We start from the raw sequence: 25,266 nt of genomic DNA on the forward strand, positions 1-25,266 counted from the left end.
AAGCCACGAACTGCAAACGGCTCTGACAGCTGCTCCGCAACGAGAGCAGCTGGAAAAGGCAGCCAGAGAAGACGTGATGTGTCCAGATCTGGGACTGAAGCTCTGACCCAGCAGCTGGACAACACCAAAGATGAACTTGACATGGCCCAATGAGAACTAAGACTCTCTTGCCTGCAGCAGAAGAACCTCCCCCAGCCAAGCACAGAGGTACAGAGGGGGAGCCAAAACCTTCTGCTTGACACCTTATCAGCTAGTTTCCTGAAATCCTCTAAAGCTACAGAAGGAGAAGGATTAATTCAGACAGACCCAGGCCTACCACAGGGAGAAGCCATGGACGGAAACACCCTCTTCCTGCAGACACCGCATGATCTCCAACAGCAGGTAGTACAAGGGTGACCGGACATGCCTGCATCAAACCTGTAGGAGCTCCTAACGCTAGTAAGGAGCCCCTTGAACAGTACTTACTTGAGAAGTACTCAGAAGCACAAGCTTCTGGCCACTCACACTAGACTCAGACCTGCTCAAGTTGGCGCTGCCACAAGAGCAGAGGGACACAGCAAACTTCAGACTCCCTCGGACTGAGAGCAGAGGTAACAAACGCTTCTGTCATCAACCCTAGGTCAATCTGAAACACTCTTCACACTACAACTCCCATAACTTCTTCCTGCAACCACCTGCTTCACGGGTGTCCGAACGACAGATGACACTGTCATGGCACCTGCTATCTCGACACCTGCTGAGCAAGCTCAAAGAGCTGATCTTCGCCACCAGCAAACCTCTTGCCCCCACTAACTGACTTTAGAGTGACAGGTGACACACTGTCAAGGCACTGGATGCTTTGATTCCTGCAGCACCAGCTCAGAGACCTGAGCTTACAGACTGTCTGCATCAACCGCCATGAATCGACCACCACTCCAAGAGACACACACAACCAGGGCCCATCACAGCCTTGCAGCCTTGTGTGCCAGTGATGTGTCTGATCTTCCGGCACCTTCAACGTCGCTCACTGTTGTCATAAGAGAGACAACAACGAGCGAAAGGGGGGAATTATGTAATGACTGAGGCAAATCAGACACAATTATTGGTTAGTTAACCAATAGTTTAAGCTCACTCTGGAGTCTGTCCCCATCCCCCGGGAAGTTTTCAGTTACAAGTTTATTGCGCTGAGGAATGTGGTTGCCGCATGGAGAACAGAGTAGAGACACAGAAAATCTGCATCTTCCCTGCATTTTCCACACAGAACACAGACTCTATGGCATTAATGTATAGACAGACTGTGCTATAAATGAACCCTTCTCATGAAATGGTATCCATTATTACTGTTGTTGTATTGTACTCATTGTATTTACATGTTTTATGATTTTTAAGTGGTATGACATGCAAGGTAACTTCAATCATGCCATGTTTAGTGTCTACGGGTCCCAGCGGGAAGATTTGAATGTTTGTGTATGCGGTATGTCCATACCTGCGTGACACATAAGTATTACAAGGATCTTGTAATAGTCCTTCTTCAAATCTCAGCCAGTTTAATCTTAATCGGTCATAAAAGCCCCAACAAGGGGAGGTGTATGTCACCCGGAAATACAACATCCTCATTGGCCCACATCATTCCTAAGAGGTTGGCTTTGACCAGAGGTTAAAAGTCAGTGGATAGTGCCACTCCCTCTTTTTCTCCTTGCTCCTGAACGACCGAACGGACTGTCCTTGCGGCCGGCCTAGGTGAGGCCTGCAAGGCCTGTAGGCCTCGGCCTACAAACGAGCCATGTGCTCCTCATCCAACATGGAAAAGACTGATAAAAACTCCGGGCTGAATCCTCAAGACCTCTCCTCAGATGGCAGAACCGATGCTCCTCAGCCTAAGGGCACCTTGCAAGTATCGTACATTTTAACACTAAATAGAAATTTAGTATTAATTTGTAAGATGTACCGTTGCTATTGCTGAGGAAACTGATGATTCCTTTCCAGATTGCCTTTGACATTTCATGTAGCTCTAGTAACAGCATCTCTTCCGGTTCAACTCTATCATTACTCATTCTGACTTGTGTATGTGTGTGTGACCCTTTGTGTATGTTATGTTACGTGTTTGTTAGTTTAGTTATGTGTTTGTGAGTTAGTTAATAAAGATTGTGCACAGGACATGTTTGGTTCTGACTCCGTCTGCTAATGAATTGCCGCTTAAGTGATAGATCCGGACTACCTGCTCTGAGTAGTACAGTACTATAAGAAATATTATTTTTCCATAACTTGGAAATTAACATTTCTTAGAATTAATAAACAATCAACACTGAGCGTTCACTGGATGAACAGGTTAACTGATTGTAATATTAATTTTAATGTAGCTATGTCCAGTTAATCTGATTAACGCATTTGCATATTCATAATTAATCATAATTAATAATCATAATGAGTTATGAATAATTATTAATATTTCCCCTTTGAGTTAATTCGCTACATATTTGGTGGAGAATGCGGGCATCATTTTAAGCAATTGTTTGCAGATGGACCAGTAATCAATCATGTGTTTTGGCATCATTTTTGTTAACATCTTATACATGCACAAACTGGGGCTTCAATGCACATTCTTTTGAACGGCAGAACGTTCCTCGATGCTATAATGCATGTTTAAATTGTATGAAGAAGCTAACCTGAAATTATCGAAGAAATCATAATTTCAGTTGCTAAATGAGCGTAAAACTTTTCTGACGACGGAATCGCAGATTAGCAGCGCATACAAAGGGTATTAGAATAAATTTACCTGAACTTGGGCGTAGAAACCCCCACTTTCAGCTTTAAATGCATAAGTCTTTCTGACGATGGAATCTCAGATTAGCAGCACTAACAAATAAACTAACCTGAATCTGGGCGAAGAAATCCCCACTTTCAGCTGTAAATGCATAAGCCTTTTTCTGATGACGGAATTCCAGATTAAGCAGCATAAATTTACCTGTGTGACGAAGTAATCTCACTACAGCGTTTGTAATGGTGTTCTGGGCGAGACTCCCCAGTCACCGATTAAAGGCCTTTTTACTGTTCGTTCCGTCACTGTATTCATATTCATGCGCGGGACCGCACATATGAAACACACGCAACGAACCTGTGGTGTAAATTCTAGTGTAGCTGACTAGCAATCCACCACCGTCTGTGAAGTGATGTGCTGTTGTGATTTGTGAGTTATGCGTGACCACACTGGAGTTCTTAGTGCGGGCTTGCAACGCGGTTAGAATTCTGCTCCATTCTGATCGTGTTGCGGGCTGGCATGGTTCTCCTGGCAACGCATGCCAACAGAGCGTGTAGAGCAGACACCTAAGTCTGATAGCAGCACACCCACATCACAGACTGTTGTGCAAACAACGAATCACGCGTAGCCGAATCTAGCTCTATAGAAACCCTACGCCTATACCCTACGAGTTAAAACTCTTTACCTCGACTAAAAGCTGCTAGCACCTAGACATGTGCAAGCGTGAAGCATTCAAGCCAAAGACTTTATAGACTTTGGGATTCCCTTTAGGAGGGATTTTGATTTGAACCGCTGATGGGAACACAATGTGTTGTGAAGCTCCGAATCAAATGAATCAATTGCGTCACAAACGATTCACTGTTCGAACCGCTCAAAGCGCCCCTTTGCGAGTCAGAACAGTAAGCGTAGTGAATACTAGAGACACATGAATACGAATAGCGAATATGAGACATCCTTAATAAACCATTCACAAATGTTATCAATTAAATGTGATCAATAAATCATCTAATATCCTTAAACCTGAGGTTTCTGTCAAGACATGATATTTCAGTAAACTGTAGTGCTCATTGAAACACTTTGAAACTGCTAGGACGCATCACAAAGCCTCGTTTACTGAAATCACGTGACTGTGGCAGTTTGACACATGCTCCGAATCACTGATGCAACAAACGATTAATTTGAGTTCCAAAGCTTCACAAGGCACGCCTCAAAAGGCACCCATCTCTGGTTTAAACCGTTTTTATGTGTGCGTGTGTGTGCGTGTGTGTGCGTATGTGGCGTCACTCACTTTGTCAAGTCTGAGTACCTCTATTCAGTCAAGTTGAATTTAAATTAAATTTAAAATTTAATTAAATCAATTTGTTTAGTTTCCTATCTCTACTTCATGCTAATACTTTGTTCACCTGACTATCCCTATGCAGCCAAGTTGAATTTGGTTGAATTTGAAAAGTTAACTAAATCAATTTTGTCTGTTTACCTTTCCTTTTAGATTTCTAAATCTATTAGGAAATTCTAATTCTATTTTTGTCCAACTTCATTCCTCCTCTACATGTCATTTTTATTTCCTTCACTTCCTTTTGGTTTCAGTCTGAATATCTCTATTCAGCCAAGTTGGTTTTAATTAAACTTAGCATTTAATTAAATCAACTTAGGTGTTCACCTTCTCTTTAGGTTCCCTAGAGCTAAAAGGACCTTCTGTTTTTACCCTTTTTGTGTTATTCTACCATCACCCTCTTCCCTTTTTTTTTTTTTTAATAGGATTACAGTAGTTCTAGAAACTGTTGTTTCCTTAATGAGGCATAATGAGTTATAGGTTATTACTACGCTAACACCTATCTCTCAGCTCCCCCTCCTCACTCCTTAGTGCTGACTGAGTACATGAAGTACGGTCACCGTCCAGTGCACTTTTGGCTCCGGAAAGGACTAGAAACTCTTCCCGTTGTTTCTTCTCCTTTCGACCTCAAGGCATCTGGTGTTTCTCTGTTAGTCTAGAGATTAGGTCATCACTTGAACCAGTGACACCTGCTTAACCATATCTCCTAGCAAAACTAAATAGGTAAAAACCTCTTTCCTTCCTTTCCCTTTTCTTATTTAATTTTTCTCTCTCTCTCTCTCTCGTGAGAGTAATGACGTGTACCAGCCCCGTCATCAGTAAACACCGCTTACAGCTGTCATCCAAGATAGTTAAACAACTTAGTCTCATGCTGGCTTCCCCCACTTCAGCTAGCCACTTCCTATATGGCCCACATAGCTGTACGAACTTGCATTTGCCTGTGCTATCTCTTTCTCTCATGTCCCCATAAGTGTGCCTGTCTGCCCAGTACATCCAGCCCTGCCATCCAGGACCCCCTGGAGACCCAGCGGAACAATGTGATGGTTGCCCTTCAGCTAAAGCAGTCAACAACCTGCAACAGCAGAGCAAGGGACAGCGAGATCGGCAGCACAAGCACACACTTGACACCTGACCTGAGCCACAAAGAGCTTCATTCTCTCCTTAGCCCATGCTCATACGGCCTTCCAACAGGAGGTAATTGAACGAACGCTGCAAGTCACTGAGTTCCACAGAGAACCAACCCACTCAGCATGAGAAGGCACAGGACAGATGCAAGAACCATGACAGAGCAGAGCAATTGAGGGAGGTCACCAGTCCTCAGGAGGCTCTGACAGCTGTTGAACTTTGCCAGTTAAAGAACGTAAGGAACTATTTGAATTTAAAGCGACACTAAAGCTAAGGCCCTTGAAGGCCACCCGCATGCAGAACAGAAAGTCAAACATTGACTCCACAATTCAGCAGCGTGAGAGACAAACACATTGTGGTCCGAAAAGAACTGAAACAGCCCGAACAACTACAAATGGACCACACAAGGAACCTGCAACCTGATGGACTTCGCAGCAGCAGCAGCAGTGAGAGCTCCCCCAACCCTTCACAAAGGGGGGAGGGGCCAGAGCCTGCAGCCTAGGATACCACAGCGCTCATGCCAACCTATGAGACCTTCCTTTTTGCCCGAAGCCCCTGACTGGCGTGACCCACAGACACAGGCTCTCTGTTCTTGATCTAACCAGAATCACCACGATTTCTGACTTAACAGCCAGTCAACCTCCAATCAGACTATTAGCAACTGAAACCAGTCAGCATAAAGGACTCCTCAGACCCATAAGTCTGAATGCAGATTGAGCGCTGCCCTCGACACCAGGCAAGGCAGATCTGAAAGTCCCAGGGTTACTGCCACAGACTCAGACAAACCTGGAATGAATGGAGGACACCCACAGGACCTTTGCCTCCTACACCAGTTAGTCACCTCTTTGGACAGCACAACCTGCCCTCATACAATGCCACTCATGGGACCTGACACACAAGGTCCCTCAGCAGGGGTTCTTAAGACCCCAGTGACTGTGAACTGCAAACACAGTGCCTTCCACATTGCTTCTACAAAGGTTCCTAGTCAGCATAGGGCATAAAGCTTTTAAAGTAGATGAAAATGTGTGGTCGCAGAAATGCAGGAGTCTGCTTTAGGAGTGGAAGGAAACCTTGTGTGAATGTATAAATCTCAAATGCTCATGACCATCCACGACGAGCTATTTTGAAATATGACACTAGATTGAGCTGGTTAAGCTAGCATGGCCTAACGCCACTCGCTTAAACCATCGTCCAACTAAAAGTGTGTTTAATAATTGATAATTCCGACATGACGTTTGACAACGCTTGATTCGCATGTAGATCGATGGTGCTGGCTGGTTAGGTGCAGATAAAACTATAGCTTGAAGTGACACCTCTGCCGTAACAGAAAGAGTCTTAAGACATTTTAGCATATGTTCAAATGGTATCAGTGTAAAGTTAATCTGATTTTAGCGAAGAAATCCTAATCTCAGTATTAGAGCGTAAGCCTGTGTTGACGAAGAAATCTCAGCCCAGCGGCATGTAAACTGTACCAGAATTGATTATTCTGCTTTGGTTGGAGAAATACCAATAGCAGTATTGCTTAACCTGTTTCTGATGAATGAATCTCAGTACAGTGTTATATAAATGTAGATTTGGGTAATGCTGCCCTTTTATAGTTAAGATTGATGTCATTCATCTAAACTTTGGCTGCATCTACAAGCATAGCTACCTCTTGACCAAAACTGTGTTTCACTCGTCGAAAGGAATATCAGTTTACCTGCACAAGACTGACTTAACTATATATGCTTAAACAAGCTTTGACTTAATGCAAACTGTGTAATTACCCTTTAAACAAGTACAAGACGTTGTTTAAAGTAGAGAGAAGAGTTTACATGAGTAAAATTTGCAAATGCCAAAACATATTTGCATTTTACTGAATGTAATATAAAGTTTTTGAAAATCTGAAAGTATAAGCGTCACATTTTAACTCTGTACGTAACTAGTTTAAAATGAGCAGACAGTCTTCATGAACTGTTTGAATTGCTGTGGGGTGCATTGGTTCCCATGACAACGACTTGTCACAGGAAGTGCTAACTCATCACCTTGTGATGCCATGCTGTAAAGAAACCAGGCTAGGTGGCTAAGCTAACCCCACCTAGCAACCCTTCCGCTCAGGCTAAGCTAACTAATAGCTTCTACAGTTAGCATCATTTATGTGAAGCCTTTAACTACAGCTTGTGTGTATGCAGTGTGAACTGATCTAAACCTATTCTGCTGTTTTAGTCACTTTTTACTAAATCTTTTTATTGATTTTAATTATAATAGCAGTCAGCGATTAATTTTTACTAGTATTATTTCTTTCATCTTTGTGATTTACTTACATCTTCCTTTTTTTCCTGGTGTGGTTTAATTTCCCAATATAACCACAAGCAACTAGACATACTCTCCTTCTTGATTTTGTTTATTTACAACAGTTGCTTCAATTTTATGAGCCAGCTACAAAGTAATCTGAACAATTACTAGGGCATAATTTTGAGCACCACTAATAAGCAGAATCTAATAGGAAAGCTCTCCTCTTCCTCTTCCTTTTTCTTTCCTATTTGTTCAGAGGTCAAGCCTGTCGTGAGCCATCAGTAAGAAATACTAAGAAATAATTTGACCACAAGAACCATCTTAAGTCATTTGTTGAACCTAGCTGTATTTTATACACCTGGCTGCTCACTGTGCCTTTAGCCCTAAATTCTGTTTGATCTTGCAGTAGTCTCTTGCCCTTACTGTCACCACAAGCATGCCTAAATGTTGCAGATGCTCAGCCTAACTGCCCAGATGGCAGACCAAAAGGACTGGCTAGGTGTCGTGAGGAACACCCTCCTAACCAGTGCTGCTGATCAATTATAGCACCAGAGCCAAAGCAACTGGACAAAGATGGAAGAGAAGTAAAGGCAGATGACTCAAACCAGAGGTATGGTCACAATGATCTGACTGAAGTCAACTTCTTCCTGACCCACATCCTCACTGTTTTGAAACAGGAGGTGAACAACCTCAAACTCCAGATCACAGAGACTCACAAGGAGCCGATGCATGCTAAAAGCCACATAGACCAGCTAGAGATGGAGGCTCGGGACAGACACAAGGACCCTGACAGAATAGAGACACAGAAGAAAAGCCACGAACTGCAAACGGCTCTGACAGCTGCTCCGCAACGAGAGCAGCTGGAAAAGGCAGCCAGAGAAGACGTGATGTGTCCAGATCTGGGACTGAAGCTCTGACCCAGCAGCTGGACAACACCAAAGATGAACTTGACATGGCCCAATGAGAACTAAGACTCTCTTGCCTGCAGCAGAAGAACCTCCCCCAGCCAAGCACAGAGGTACAGAGGGGGGAGCCAAAACCTTCTGCTTGACACCTTATCAGCTAGTTTCCTGAAATCCTCTAAAGCTACAGAAGGAGAAGGATTAATTCAGACAGACCCAGGCCTACCACAGGGAGAAGCCATGGACGGAAACACCCTCTTCCTGCAGACACCGCATGATCTCCAACAGCAGGTAGTACAAGGGTGACCGGACATGCCTGCATCAAACCTGTAGGAGCTCCTAACGCTAGTAAGGAGCCCCTTGAACAGTACTTACTTGAGAAGTACTCAGAAGCACAAGCTTCTGGCCACTCACACTAGACTCAGACCTGCTCAAGTTGGCGCTGCCACAAGAGCAGAGGGACACAGCAAACTTCAGACTCCCTCGGACTGAGAGCAGAGGTAACAAACGCTTCTGTCATCAACCCTAGGTCAATCTGAAACACTCTTCACACTACAACTCCCATAACTTCTTCCTGCAACCACCTGCTTCACGGGTGTCCGAACGACAGATGACACTGTCATGGCACCTGCTATCTCGACACCTGCTGAGCAAGCTCAAAGAGCTGATCTTCGCCACCAGCAAACCTCTTGCCCCCACTAACTGACTTTAGAGTGACAGGTGACACACTGTCAAGGCACTGGATGCTTTGATTCCTGCAGCACCAGCTCAGAGACCTGAGCTTACAGACTGTCTGCATCAACCGCCATGAATCGACCACCACTCCAAGAGACACACACAACCAGGGCCCATCACAGCCTTGCAGCCTTGTGTGCCAGTGATGTGTCTGATCTTCCGGCACCTTCAACGTCGCTCACTGTTGTCATAAGAGAGACAACAACGAGCGAAAGGGGGAATTATGTAATGACTGAGGCAAATCAGACACAATTATTGGTTAGTTAACCAATAGTTTAAGCTCACTCTGGAGTCTGTCCCCATCCCCCGGGAAGTTTTCAGTTACAAGTTTATTGCGCTGAGGAATGTGGTTGCCGCATGGAGAACAGAGTAGAGACACAGAAAATCTGCATCTTCCCTGCATTTTCCACACAGAACACAGACTCTATGGCATTAATGTATAGACAGACTGTGCTATAAATGAACCCTTCTCATGAAATGGTATCCATTATTACTGTTGTTGTATTGTACTCATTGTATTTACATGTTTTATGATTTTTAAGTGGTATGACATGCAAGGTAACTTCAATCATGCCATGTTTAGTGTCTACGGGTTCCCAGCGGGAAGATTTGAATGTTTGTGTATGCGGTATGTCCATACCTGCGCAACACATAAGTATTACAAGGATCTTGTAATAGTCCTTCTTCAAATCTCAGCCAGTTTAATCTTAATCGGTCATAAAAGCCCCAACAAGGGGAGGTGTATGTCACCCGGAAATACAACATCCTCATTGGCCCACATCATTCCTAAGAGGTTGGCTTTGACCAGAGGTTAAAAGTCAGTGGATAGTGCCACTCCCTCTTTTTCTCCTTGCTCCTGAATGACCGAACGGACTGTCCTCGCGGCCGGCCTAGGCGAGGCCTGCAAGGCCTGTAGGCCTCGGCCTACAAACGAGCCATGTGCTCCTCATCCAACATGGAAAAGACTGATAAAAACTCCGGGCTGAATCCTCAAGACCTCTCCTCAGATGGCAGAACCGATGCTCCTCAGCCTAAGGGCACCTTGCAAGTATCGTACATTTTAACACTAAATAGAAATTTAGTATTAATTTGTAAGATGTACCGTTGCTATTGCTGAGGAAACTGATGATTCCTTTCCAGATTGCCTTTGACATTTCATGTAGCTCTAGTAACAGCATCTCTTCCGGTTCAACTCTATCATTACTCATTCTGACTTGTGTATGTGTGTGTGACCCTTTGTGTATGTTATGTTACGTGTTTGTTAGTTTAGTTATGTGTTTGTGAGTTAGTTAATAAAGATTGTGCACAGGACATGTTTGGTTCTGACTCCGTCTGCTAATGAATTGCCGCTTAAGTGATAGATCCGGACTACCTGCTCTGAGTAGTACAGTACAATAAGAAATATTATTTTTCCATAACTTGGAAATTAACATTTCTTAGAATTAATAAACAATCAACACTGAGCGTTCACTGGACGAACAGGTTAACTGATTGTAATATTAATTTTAATGTAGCTATGTCCAGTTAATCTGATTAACGCATGTGCATATTCATAATTAATCATAATTAATAATCATAATGAGTTATGAATAATTATTAATATTTCCCCTTTGAGTTAATTCGCTACAAGTGTGTGAATTGTATAAGGTTATTTTGTCATTTAACATCGGAGTCTGACAGTCCCTTCCCCTCCACTACGGAATTAAAGCTGCGACAGTTGAGTGCATGAAGTGTCTAACATTCCACACTTCGTTAATTTAGTGCATCATCCGGGTGTTTAAATCGTACCTTTTCTTTTTGGAATTTTCAGATTGAACGCACTACTCACACTATTTATACTTAAAAACATCATAGAATAGTGAATAACTACATAAATTGGGACGCACCTCTAGTTTCCTAGTTGTTTGTTACCATAGCAACCTATTGTGTCCACCTGCCCCTTTGATAACTCATTTATTTACTCCTTGTTTAGTTTATTTCCTTGTCTGTTTTTACTTGTAATAGTATGTCTGTTTTCAGTGTTGTTTTGTTCCTGCTTGTTGATAAATCTTGTAAGTGTTTATTTTGAATTATTATTTATTAAAGTTTTACTGCTGGTTTTAGATCCTTCCTCATAGATATAAGCAAAGCCCCTTTTTAAGTGTTATTCTATAGTCTTTGATATAAGATCGTAATTCAGTCACTTCTTTAGACCTATTCAGATAGGACTAGTTTACCCTGAGGTGGTTGGGAAAATTGGTGAGAACCAAACCATGTTTGTTTGTTTTTTCCAACCCAGTTATAAAACACAACCTCAATAAAATTATGTTGAATTTTTTTTTTTTTTTTTTTTTAGTATCATATGCAGAAGTGTTCTCCTGATTAGCTGGAAACCAACCACCTAATCCTGCTTTTACATTACTAAGGCAGTCTGCTTGGTGCTACGTCCATTTTCTCCTTCTCATAATACCCCCCCCCCCCTTTTTTTTTTTCAGGATCGCAATATCATCTTTGTCTGTGGCAATAATGGCAGTTTTTTCTTCCGAACTACAACGCTCTTCAATAATACACTGCAGATCACAAATATAGTAAGGATAATGTCTGAGAGCATATTGTTTGACCACTTCTAAAGACCAATGGCCTTTTAAGTTTTTACAAGAATTCAATATTTTGATATATGAATCAATATCCTTTTTTTCAGCTGAATGTAATCAATATCCAGGGTTCCATACAGTCAAGCTTGATTCGGTGTGTTTTCAGCATCCCCATTTATGAAAATATCACATCCTTCCTAAGCTATGTCAACGGCTCAAATTTCACCACCAGCAACATTGCTAACTCCTACATTCCCGTATTCCTTGACATCTGGAAAGGTTCAGCAAATGGTGAGTTTTATCATTTTTCACACAGTACAGGTTGTTATGGGATATGTAGTAAATGCTGAAAGAAATATATTTCATAAAAAGATCTGTAATACAAATACAGTGGGGTCCAAATGTCTAAAGACATTAAAAAAATCTGGCATTAAAATAATTTTCAATAATCAAGATAAAGAAATCTTCTTTGGTCCTTCCAAGTCCAGAAGCTGCTTCGCTAGCAAACATATATTAATGCAAATGTAAAAAATCTGGGTGTTACTTTTGATTCAGATGTCTGCCTTGATTATCCGTTTTGCCATTAAAAATATCTTCTACCAGTTGAGAACCATTTCTAAACTTTAATAATTTCTGACTTTTCATGATTTGAAAAAGGTTATCCATGCTTATATTTCATCAGAACCAGACTCTTCTTCAGTCCTCATTAACACACTTACAGATAGTTCAGTTGACGGGTATTAAAAATTTAATCATATTACTTCATACTACGTCGTTTCATTGGCTCCCTGTCCATTTTAGAATTCATTTTAAGCTTCTACTAATTGTTTATTAAAGCCTTTAATGGGTTTTTATGTCCTTTGTGCAGCACTTTGGCCAATGTGATTAAATGTGCTTTAGAAATAACATCTTATTTTGTAAAGCAATCAATTAAAAATTGATCAAATATTGTAGATTTTGCACTATTTCTAGGTCACTAATCAAATAAGCAAACTGTAGGTTTTGCTTAAAGGCACAATATTTAAGATTTTTGCATTAAAATCCAAAAACTACTAGCACAGTGTTATACATTTTTCTTCAATTGTGTACTTACATTATCCCATATGTTTCCAACATTTTTTAAATGCAGAGAAATTTGCAGTTTTAACTAGTGTAATGTTCCATGTCATTACCCTTGATTTCCGATCCTATTAAAACATGGAAACACCAAAGACGCTTTAATTATGCGTTTTATTAGACAGGTGAGCAACTGTTTGGATATCTTTATCGACAGAAAACTAACCATTGTTATATATCTCAAAACAGTTATTCTTATTGTAAAAATCTCTTGTTTTCTTTACTGCGAATAACATGATTGTGCCATGCCTCAGACACAGTGCTATTTTGTCAAGTGTCTAACAGCATAATCAGAAAGAGCTTTATTTGTAGTGATAGTCATAAAGCATTTTCTCCAGTATATATTTTAAACTAATTGCATGCCAAGCAACACAAGCGCATGCAGCTTTTATTAATATATTATAATATCAACCTATCTTACTGCAGTGTGCAACAAGTGTCTCATACCAGCCACCGAGTGAATGCACAGACTAGCGTTATAACTTTCAACACACTCAAATGTATTTTTAGTATGATTGTTTTGACCAAGTAAAACAGCACTGTGTTACCCCACAGTTTTAATTCTTCAGATAAAGTAACCTGTATGATTCAGCACTTGCGACTGTTTCATTAGAATGAAAAAAAAGTATTTAAGAATTTATGTGATAAAACATACACTATATTGCCAAAAGTATTGGAGCACCCCTCCAAATCATTGAATTCAGGTGTTCCAATCACTTCCATGGCCACAGGTGTATAAAATCAAGCACCTAGGCATGCAGACTGTTTCTACAAACATTTGTGAGAGAATGGGTCACTCTCAGGAGCTCAGTGAATTCAAGCGTGGTACCGTGATAGGTTGCCACCTGTGCAATAGGTTGATTCCTGAACTTTCATCACTACTAAATATTCCACGGTCAACTGTTAGTGGTATCGTAACCAAGTAGAATCAATAGGTTGTTTTCAGTCACGTGGTTCTCGAGACGCGCGGAATTCCGGTGGAGGGCAAGCAGTGAAAATTAGAATGGAAGAGATGGGAAAAAGTCAGTTCTGTGCTGATTTAGACAGAAAATCACAACATATGTTGGACGTGATACTTATGTTATGAAGAGGAGCTACATTTCCACTGAATTGAAAGACTTGACTGCCATCGAGGAGGTAGATATAGAGGATGTTAAGCTGCGTAACGCCGTGTTCAGTTCTAGTCTGGGTTTGTTTACATCGCGCTGCCTTTCTGCAAGTGATGTTAAGGGCAGTATTTTAATTTTCTGTCATGATTGTGAAAAATGTCGCCATTGTTGGTCATTTATGCTGAATCGAGAACTGTAATAGGAACTCACTATATCGTTCGGGGGAAAAAAAATGCTAATACAATTTTTTGCCTTGGTTGAGAAGGTGAGACGACTAGCAAATGTAATAATGTCACTAAATAAACCCACTATCTTTCACTCAAAATAAACACATACTGTACTTAGCTGAGTTTTGTATTTGGTTTTTGTGTAATATTTAATTAACATTGTTTGTGAGTATGACTCACTCGCTTTATAACTTGCACACAGCCACTTCAAAACTGTTGATGAGCTTCTATAGGTTTGATTTCGGTTGTCATTTGTTGAAATAAATACAAAAATACAGCGTCTCGGTGTCTGTCCCTGAATGTGACCCTCTGATTCTCCTTCGTGGTCATATGGGAAAGTGAATATTTACAAAAACAACATTAAAACTAGTTACATTTATACGCTTCCAACAAAGAAATGCATCGACTTCTGTCAGCTTGTTAAACATTTATTTTATTTGGACATTTTCTACAATACGACGGCTGAAGCAGCAGCGCGTGACTGTTTTCATGGTAACCAGATCAACATGAACAGAATTCTACAAAAATGAAGTTAAAACACCAAATTATCATTCAATAGGATAAAATATCTTCTCCTCCCTGCAAACGATAGCATGAAGAATGTGAATATTTAACCAATTCAAAAACAAAAGGTAAGGTATCCATATTCATTTCAGTATCAGCAGACGCAAAACGCTATAAAAGGCGACAACTTTGAAAGTTAAAAAAACTAAATAAGTTATAAAAAACGGTATAAGATATGTAAACGATAAAAACACCCTCTGGGTTCTCGATTTTAACGATTTGAGCAACCATAAACAATGCAAAACATACAAATATTGAGTTTTTGATAGGATTCCTATATAGAAACATCACTCCCTGCCCTCCGGACACATTCGCGCTGCTGCTGTGACGTCACGTGAAACCAACCTATTGGGAACAACAGCAACTCAGCCACGAAATTGTAAGCCACGTAAAATCACAGAGTGGGGTCAGCACATGCTGAGGCACACTGTGCGCAGAAGTCGCCAACTTTCTGCAGAGTAGAAAGAAATAATAATAATTTAAAAAAAACTTTCTGCAGATGAGTCTGGGTTTGGCGGTTGCCAGGAGAACGGTACTTGCCTGACTGCATTGTGTCAAGTGTAAATTTTAGTGGAGGGAGGATTATGGTGTGGAGTTGTTTTTCAGGGGTTGGACCCTTAGTTCCAGTGAAAGGAACTCTTAATGCTTCAGCGTACCAAGACATTTTGGACAATTTCATGCTCCCAACTTTGTGGGAACAGTTTGGGGATGGCCCCTTCCTGTTTCAACATGACTGCGCACCAGTGCACAAAGCAAGGTCCATAAAGACATAGATGAGCGAGTTTGGTGTGGAGGAACTTGACTGGCCTGCACAGAGTCCTGACGTCAACCAGATAGAACACCTTTGGGATGAATAAGAGCGGAGACTGCGAGCCAGGCCTTCTCGCCAACATCAGTGCCTGACCTCACAAATGCGCTTCTTGAAGAATGGTCAAAAATTCCCAGAAACACACTCCTAAAACTTGTGGAAAGCATTCCCAGAAGAGTTGAGGCTGTTATAGCTACAAAGGGTGGGACAACTCCATATTAAACCCTACGGATTAAGAATGGGTTGTCATTAAAGTTCATGTGCACATAAAGGCAGGCGTTCCAAAACTTTTGGCAATATAGTGTAACTGTAAGAAAAGTCAAGTTCATGGGAAAAGGAGGCGGATGTTAAACGTAACTTTAATTGCATAAATGACCAGTAATTTCTTACAACTAAATTCAGAAAAAACAGAGATTCTAATTTTTGGACCAAAAACTTCTTCACGTAATAACCTAGAATACTGTCTAACACGTGATGGCTGCTCTGTTAAGTCTTCGTCGTCAGTTAGGAACCTGGGTGTTACCAATCTTTCATTTGAAAGCCATGTTTCTAGCATCTGAAAAACCATGTTCCTTCATCTTAAAAATATATCTAAACTATGACATATGCTCTCAATGAAAAATGTGGAACAGTTAGTCCATGTGTTCATGACCTCAAGGCTAGATTAATGCTCTACTGGGTGTTTGTTCCACTCACCTGTTAAACAAACTACAGCTGGTCCAAAACACAGCAGCTAGAGTTTTTACTAGAACCAGGAAGTATGTCCATATTAGCGCGGTTCTGTCAAAAATGCATTGGCTCACTATTAAACATTATATAGATTTTAAAATCTTGCTATTTACTTACAAAGCACTAAATGATTTAGCTCCCCAGTACCTGAGCAAGCTTTTAATGCATTATAGTCCTTCACGTCTATTGCGTCCTAAGGGTGAATGTGATTTCACCAAGTACAACATGTTCCTGGATCAACATCTTTGTTGAATCTGGAACAACATTCCAATGAACCAATCAGATATGAGGGACAAGTTTACCATTTATGTCAAGTTTAGGCTTACAACCTGGGTTAGGCGCTTCATCATTTTATCATTTAGGGATAAGTTATGGGTAGGATTAGGTTTAGGGGTTGGGAAAAGGTTAGGACAAAATTTTCAGATAGGAATGTTGTTCCAGGATTAACAAAATATTTTGATCCAGGAACATGTCTTACTTGGCAAAATCACGGTGACCGCGTTCTAGAATTCAGGCCTGTTGATAATACCTAGAATATCAAAATCAACTGCAGGCTGTAGATCCTTTTCATATTTAGCACGTAAACTTTGGAAGAGTCTTCCTATCACTGTTCTGGAAGCAGACACACTCTGTCAGTTAAAATCCAGGTTAAAAACACATCTGTTTAAACTTGCATACACATAACACATTATCTACTTCTATAATTCAAATCATGTAAATTGTTAGGCTGCATAGATTAGGTCAGAACCGGGAACACTTCCCATAACACCTGATGTACTCGCTACATCATAAGAAGAATGCTGTCTACGCTAATATTAGCCTCTCTCTGTTTATACCGAGGTTTGCCGCAGCCTGCCAGATCCAGGTTATATCCAGATGAGATGAATTACCTGCATTTAGACATGACGATGATGCAGCCCTGACGTTTCAACTAAACTATCCCCTGGGAAGGCCTCCTTCCCTTTCATTTCCCTATGTATAGATAAAACGTTATCAAAATGATTCCAGTTTGCATAGATCTGCGGACACAACAAATTTTTCTGTATTATGCGGACCAGACAAGTAATTTGGCAAATATCACATTTTTAATAAAAGACCAAGCTTCTGCGCACATACACACTCAAACACGCAAACATATAGACTAAACATGTAAATGAATGGCAAGAATGCATTAAAGGTATTTGGTTTTCAGTAGGAAATGAATAATTTCTACAAAGGAAGTGATTCAAGTCAAGTCAAGTCACCTTTATTTATATAGCGCTTTTTACAATGCAGATTGTGTCAAAGCAGCTTTACATTGATAATTGGTATATAATTTTTCCTTTTAAAGAATAGTGTCAATGCAGGCAGATCAAAAGCACTGTTGAATAAATGTCAAGGATACTGTTGAATATCAAATGTCAGGTCGAATTAAATTAAATTAGGGCTGCACGATTAATCGTATTTTATCACGATAACGATATCTGCTTCTCTCAATTGATTTTAAATAATCGTCAAGATATTGGCCCACTCTATGAAAAATGAACATAATTTGGAAATATTGGAAGTAATATTAGGAATTTCGCTGTTTTATCTTTTGAAGTTCCTAAAAGTTTTACCAGTTTTCATAATGTTGATCAGCTAGAAATGATTTTTCTTTGCTTTACGAATTTGCCGGGCAATTTGAATCTGGTTTCTCTTATTACAAACAAATTGTGTTGCTTTAAAATCTAATGTGAATACATATTACAAAGCGCTCACCGAAACCATGTTTTGTATTGATTTACCATCTAATGAAGTTATCATAGTTGGTTAAATTTAAGTCTTTGTGTCACAGGCCTTCTGGGTGAAGTGTAGGTTGGTAAAGAAATTGCAAAATAGCCATAGTTTCATTACTCTTTTGATTGAATAAACATGATTAATAATCGTGATTATAATTTTGAGGAAACTGTGGCACTGGCTGTCGTGTTGATGATGTCTTCACAATGGATGATCTAGTCGACTCGATCTTTGCTGATACAGGGCTGCGTTGTGGTCGTGTCATGGCACCGGTCCTCGGTCTCATCTGGAAACGGCCCCGAATCCGGTTGACTATGGTAAACCTCGGGATAAACAGAAAGACTAATATTAGCATAGATGCCATTCTTTTTCTGATGTAGCAAGTACATCTGGTGTTCCCGGTTCTGGCTGAACTAATTTATGCAGCCTAATAATCCTTTAACGGATTTGAAAATATAAATATATAATGTGTTATGTGTATGCCAGGTTAAAGAGATGCGTTTTTAGTCTAGATTTAAACTGACAGAGTGTGTCTGCATCCTGAACAATGCTAGGAAGATTGTTCCAGAGTTTATAGGTGCCAAATAGGAGAAGGATCTACCACCTGCGGTTGATTTCGATATTCTATTCAATCAAAAACCACCTTATCTCGATAATTATTTTCCTATTGTCACTGTGAAGCTGCTTTGAATCAATATGTATTGTGAAAAAGCACTATATAAATGAAGATGACTTGATTTGATAAACAACAAAACGAAAGGAGTGGCAGCGGCCAACTGCGGCAAATAAGTGTAATAAAAACAGCAACGTAAAATATTTTCAGCCGTGTATGTAAAATATTTTCAGCCTTTAATATGATAGCTTACCAATGAACATGATTTCTGCCTGATCAGCTTGCTGTAGAGCTGAAAATGACAACTCCCATGATTCCACGCTCATTGCACGGTGTCATCAAGCTACGGAAATTGCATATTGTGCCTTTAAGGAGTTATTGTCGGTTTAAGTGCTGCTTTTATTAAAGCAAAAAGTGGACATACTAAAGACTAACTCATTATGAAATATGTACATTTTTGGATTCAACACTTCACTCAAATTGTTTATGTATGATATAAATTGTAGTGAGGAAAGTGTATAATATATATAAAAAATGCTAAATAGTAGCATTTATACTAGTGGCCTTAGACATTTGGTCCCAACTGTACATACATAATCCCTGATCTGATTATATACTGCCATTTATCAATTTCTTTTAAAGGAACTGTGCTGGGAACACCAACAAGTGTACTTGAGTCGCCTGTTCTGGTTAATCTAGCTAATGTGAATTCTACTAATGTTGTAAGCACCACAGCTAGCACTCCTGCTAGCACCACAACTACAACCACAACTAAGACCACAGCTCATTCAAATGCCAGCATCACACTCACCAGTCTATTGAGTCATGGTAAATACTTTTCTCAAAAGTTCTCCAGTGATATGTTACATCATAATTTATTCAATAATAACAGTTATGTTATATACAGTTCAAATAACTCTTTCTTTTCTTGTTATGACTTACAGCTGCAGTATGCTTTCTCAGTATCTTCTTGAATTTGATCTGATGAGACCCGAGAGAGACCTGAGGACTGATCATGCTTTAGAGTAGTACATGAATATGTAGTAACATTGGCATGTTTGCAAAAAAAATAGTCTTATTTCTATTGGCTTCTTTCCTTATCTGATTCTTGATTATTCACAAATACAGTCAAAACAAAATTTATTCAGACACCTTGAACATTTCATTCATTAATAGAGTTTATTTACTATAGTTAAAAAAAAGTAATAAAATATTACAAGATCTCAGAGTTAAACTGTGTCAGAAAAAAATAATCTTAATTATGTCAGATAACACTTAAGCAAAACATGGTCAGGTCAAAGTGTCTGAATAATTTTTGGTTCCAAATTTTTATCAGTTTTATTGGTAGTCCACTGTATGAAGAGTGTTTGGGTATAATATGTCACAGTTTACTTTATTTTGCTATCCTCACTTACATAAATGAACTATAGTGTCCTGCACCCACTATAAATATATATAAAAAATGTCTGGTTAAATTTTTTTTGGTTTGACTGTATATAAAAAAACCTATGTGTAATTGACATATACATGGTGTTAGGTATCTTAGACACATAATAATCCTTCTTTTTTGTTGTGGTGTTTTAATGATTTTCTAACATTATTTACTGATAGTGGAAATGATCATGAAAATTTAAACTTGTATTTTGAAAACGATTTGAAGTTATATTAAACATGATTTGTTAAAATAATACATACATAATACATATTATAAATACAATTAAAGTACAATGTTATGAAACTAAAACATTTTGATGGTCAATGTTTACTTGCTATAATTACTACTTACTACAGCTTTGAAATGTATATTGTGATATCTTTTTGAAATATGCATCATAATTTCTGTCATATAATGTAAGGTAAGTTCCACTACAGTGGTTCAGGCTACAGGATTGATGAATGACTAAAGAATCATTATCAGCATGATGGTGTAAAATTTTGCCTTTCTTCTCTATTACCATGCACTGCTACTTATACAAATGATGGAAATAAGCACATTTAGAATAGCAAAATACGTGGGAGAGCATTGCTGAGGGTGCTATGTTGCATTGCTACTGGTAGCACTTAAATATTAATACTAATATTATTCCATACTAGGTAAAACAATTTATAATTTAAAGTGTTTAATAACAGTATTTATTTATGGCTATATTTGAATTTGTTACAAAATATATGTATAAGATGATAAAACACATACAGTCAATTGTGCCCTGCATGTTAAGAGAAAGAGACCTGAGTCTGTCTGGCCTATGGCATTTAATCTAGTTGTACAGGAATGCAAAGCTCAGGGAGAGAAGAGGAGCAAAGCCACAAGAAAAGAGCCAGAAAAAAATAAATAGCAACAAAGCTATAATCTCCTTTTATCCCTTCCTCGATCATGTGAGTAAAAAACAAAATAACTCCGTCTGGCCTAAACCTCGCTTTTAACCCCAGGTAAAGAAACATTTCACACTTGTAATTGACTTGATGCTAGCAACAGACTCATGTGCTTCATATTTACATGCTTTGGACAATCATGGAAACACAGTGCATTGTATAAACAGTAGTTTCAGCTTTCAGTGAAGAACAGAAAATTTAATTCTTACCTTTATAATCAGAAAAGTCCATTCAGAAAACTATAGACAATAGAGTCAGACTTACTCAGTTTAGAATGACCCAGGGTTAACTATTTCAAATGTGAAATGTTTTCTAAGGTGTGACAACCAAGGCTTTTCACACTGGGTTACTCTAAACCCTGGGTAAATGGAATCCTGGGTTATCATGCTTCATGTTTCATATTGTTGGTGTTAACAATTGATCCTGGGTATTCAGATGATAACGTTGCACATTGTAAACTATTTGCATATTTGTGTCAGTCTAATTGATTGGACAGATGCCATTTCTCACTGTACAAGTTTTGGCACTGCAATGTGGGGTTAACACTGTAAAAGCAGTATTATCTCTGCTCTGGAGGGATTCAAAGATATTTTGAAGAATGTCGGTAACCAAACCATTTACCTTTGGAATGACATAAGGGCAAGTAAATGGGTGCACTATACTTTAAACAACAATAACATTTGTAAAAAGTTAACACCTTATTTATGTAAGACATTGATAATTATCTTTCATCAGCCTCTTATGGCTCATTTCCACCAAGCAGTACATTTCAGTACAGTACAGTACAGTACAATTCGGAATGGTAAACCCTGATCCAGCTTACGTTTCCACTGCGACAGTACCCTTACTTGATAGGAGTCGTGTATGTCAGAAAGTAGCGATCGATGTTATTCTCTCGTGAAGAAGAAAGCGACACAGTAAACAACAATGGAGGACATACAGCAGATCTTGTTCTTGCTTCTCGGCATGTGCATTGGTACATTTCTGCGTGCTGACATTGTGTTGCAACGGTATTGTGTTTCAACGGTATATTAAAAAAGGCACCTATTGTGTTTGATTCTTTGTCAACCAATCAATGTTCTGCATTGAGTCTATCTCCACCCTTTAGGTACCGGATGACTGTGCTAGGTACCCAAACAGAAGGGTCCGAAAAAATATTTTGGTACCATTCACAACTTCTGACAATTGGAATGGAAAAATTGTATACGGTACTGTACTGTACTGTACTGTACTGTACTGTACTGTACTGTACTGTACTGTACTCTACTGTACCATAACTCTTGGTGGAAAGGAGACTTTATTGAAATATCCTTTGAATTGAATTAAAATTCATTAGAACTACATGCTTACCTGCATAATAAACAAATCTAAATGACACATTACACATAATTTCATGAAGATAAACAAGGCAGAAATCAAACCCACGATGTTTAGATCACAATCTTGTTGCTTATCGCTGCTCACAACGTGGAAAACATGCTTTCACCTCACTGCTGGGGTTCAGTATTCAGGTAATTTACTCAAAATGAAGATTTTGTATATAAATGCACCTCAAGTTCAGTATAGATAATTCTCAGAAAGACACAATATCTAGAAAAGTATCAACATTTGAACCTTTCCGGCCACAGAATATGAAGTTGACATCATGCCGGGTTGAGCTCTTGGTAACTGTCTTCTTTAGACACCATTTTAGGAGGACCGCACTGGATTACTGCTAATGAGTTTACGGCAGTGTTTTGATTTTCTGTCATGATTGTGAAAAATGTTGCCATTGTAGGTTGTGGTATGTTTCAGGTTCAGTTTGTCCCCACCTCCATAAACAGGACACCTGTCCACGAAATGCTCCGGGTCCCCGCAATGCCAACAGGCCGGCCCAGACCTCGTGGCAGGGAGTGGATTAAATGGTTGGGGCGGAGACAGGGAAGAAGTATGAGCGGGGTCCAGCCCAGCGGCAGTCAGTCCCGCCCCCCCGGGGCGGAACACGAGGTGGGCCGGGCGGACGAGACCTGGTGAGAGGGACAGGTTTAGAGAGAGAGAGGGGAAGAGAGGGAGAGAGAGAGGTAGATGGTAGAGAGTCCAGCGACGTGGGGCGGTGGCACTGGACTGTTCTTTTCGGGAGCCGAGTGATAAACTGCTCCAGTCCCGGAGCTGTTGGGCCATAATGAATGGCCGGCCGGACTCACCCAATTTCAGGGAGCGGAAACGCTGGCAATGTTGCTCTGGGGTCTGACCGACCCCCTGGATGATGGACCGCTGAAGGTTGTCAAAGACCAGGAGGTTCTACACTGGCAGCTGCTGTGCCACCACCTGCGCCTTCCCCGACAGCAGCGGGACCTGATGGACCATTGGTCCCGCGGCCAGCCACACGCCTCAGCAGACTTGACGAACCGGTCCAGAAATGCTTCGGGGTCATCATGAGGTCCCATTTTATTCAGGGGCAAGTGGGTGGGCACAGCCGGATGTGTGATGGTCTTTGTGCGAACCTCCCGGTCGATCCAGCTCCAGAACCTCTCACGGTCTTCCTGCTGGGTCTGGAGGATGGCTTGGAACCGACGCTCCTGGTCGGTTCTCAGATCCAGCAGGGCCTGATGTTGCTCCTGATGAAGGACCGCGAGGGATGCGATGACGTCCGCAAACGGCACGGAGGACGATGCTTGCATGGCGGCGGCAACCCATCTTCCTTCCCGGTTTTCGGCACCAGTGTGGTATGTTTCAGGTTCAGTTTGTAGGGAAGGAAGAGGACAGGGTCGACTTTGACTACTGACTGAGCTTTTATTACACAAAATAAGGATTCAACAAAAAGTCTGAGCAACGCACAACAAATAATCCACATCCGAAGAAGGGCTTCACCCCAATGCGATCTCCCGATCAGTCCCACGTGCATCTCAGTCAGTAGTCCCTCTCTCTCTCACACACTCCTGCTTCTCCTGGCATTTTATCCTGTCTCCGCACCAATTACTAGAATGAGAAACAGGTGTTCGTGATTTGCATTTAATCCACTCTCACACCACGCGTCTCCTGTACTCTCTCCCGTTGCAGACTTCGCTGAACCACGCCCCCTTGCCACATAGGTCATTCATGCTGCAATCAGAATTGCCATAGTAACTCACATCATTGTTCAGGGAGAAAACCGAACAATGTAATATGCCTTTTCTATGTATAGGTGACAAAAAGACACCGAATAGCAAATCTATTGATAATGTCACTGATTAAAACCTGCCTATTAATGTCACTTATTAAACGGTCTATCACTCAGTAAAATATTCAATAAAAAATACTGACATTGCTGAGTGTTTTTGAAAGTTTTGTATTTAGTTTGGTTTAAAATTACCTTTGCAAGTATGACTCTAACAGTCTGTCAGCTTGTGAATTAGCAGAACTTGCACGCATCCACAACAAAAGTGTTTCTAAAAAGCTTCTAGGAATTTGATTTTGTTTGTTGTGTGTTGAAATAATTAAATAAAATCAGTGTGTCAGAGTCTGTCCTCTGAATGTGACCCACAATCTCTGATTCCCATCCGTGGCCATGGGAAAGTGAATATTTATATATATTTATAACAATAAAACTTCAGTTACATTTAAACGTTTCCAACAAAGAAATATATCGACTTCTATCTGCTTGTTAAACACATATTTTTATTTGGATATTTCTACAGTGTGATGGTTGAAGCAGCGACATTGTTTTGATAGTAACCAGATACACTGTGAACGGATTTCTGCAAAACTACAGTGAAAACATCAAATTATCATGCAATGCAATAAAATAGCTTCTCTTCCCTGCAAACGATGCCATGGAGAATGTGAATATTTAATTCAAAATTGGCGAAAACAAACCATAAGGTGCAGGTATTAATTAAGAACTTAAGTTAAGAACTAGAAGTGAGGAGATGGGGTGGTGGAGGGATGCTGATAAACTGTCAATGAAAAGAGGTAAGTCTGCAGTATATATACCTCTTGTTGTTGGTTGAATTGATTAGCTGAATGCTTTCCACTTGTGCTAATTAGGTTAATTATCTGAACCTGCTCCTCCCGAACTTTGTTAATAAAACATAATTTATGGTTAAGTATTCCCCCCAGTATATATTACAGTAATTCAGTTAATATAAACATGCCATTAGTCGATGTCCTAAATGAACCATGAACTAGTCAACTAGAAAATTCTTTGCTTGGGGGCAGCCCTAGTCATGAAAGTGTGGACTTGGAGGAAGACCATGAGGGCTTTGGGTTCCATTTGGGACAGGGCCATAGTGCATGTTTTCACCTCGTTGATGTAGTTTAGTAGAATGCCAT

The 25,266-nt window shown here is 40.1% G+C and overlaps 1 protein-coding gene across 1 annotated transcript in view; it reads left to right on the forward strand.

Annotated features, from left to right (window-relative positions):
• Nucleotides 1–20,335, forward strand: part of LOC137024780 (putative ferric-chelate reductase 1) — a 34,514-nt gene extending 14,179 nt beyond the window's left edge. Inside the window, exons 4-7 of the mRNA XM_067392661.1 lie at nucleotides 11,581–11,673; nucleotides 11,787–11,970; nucleotides 19,246–19,431; nucleotides 19,548–20,335. Of these exons, the coding sequence (XP_067248762.1) occupies nucleotides 11,581–11,673; nucleotides 11,787–11,970; nucleotides 19,246–19,431; nucleotides 19,548–19,588 (504 nt within the window). The 3' untranslated portion in view covers nucleotides 19,589–20,335. The remainder of the gene's footprint in view (nucleotides 1–11,580; nucleotides 11,674–11,786; nucleotides 11,971–19,245; nucleotides 19,432–19,547) is intronic.
• The last annotated feature ends 4,931 nt before the right edge of the window (nucleotides 20,336–25,266 follow it).

This window comes from Chanodichthys erythropterus, chromosome 2 (genome assembly GCF_024489055.1).
Source record: "Chanodichthys erythropterus isolate Z2021 chromosome 2, ASM2448905v1, whole genome shotgun sequence".
In the NCBI taxonomy this organism is placed as follows: Eukaryota; Metazoa; Chordata; class Actinopteri; order Cypriniformes; family Xenocyprididae; genus Chanodichthys; species Chanodichthys erythropterus.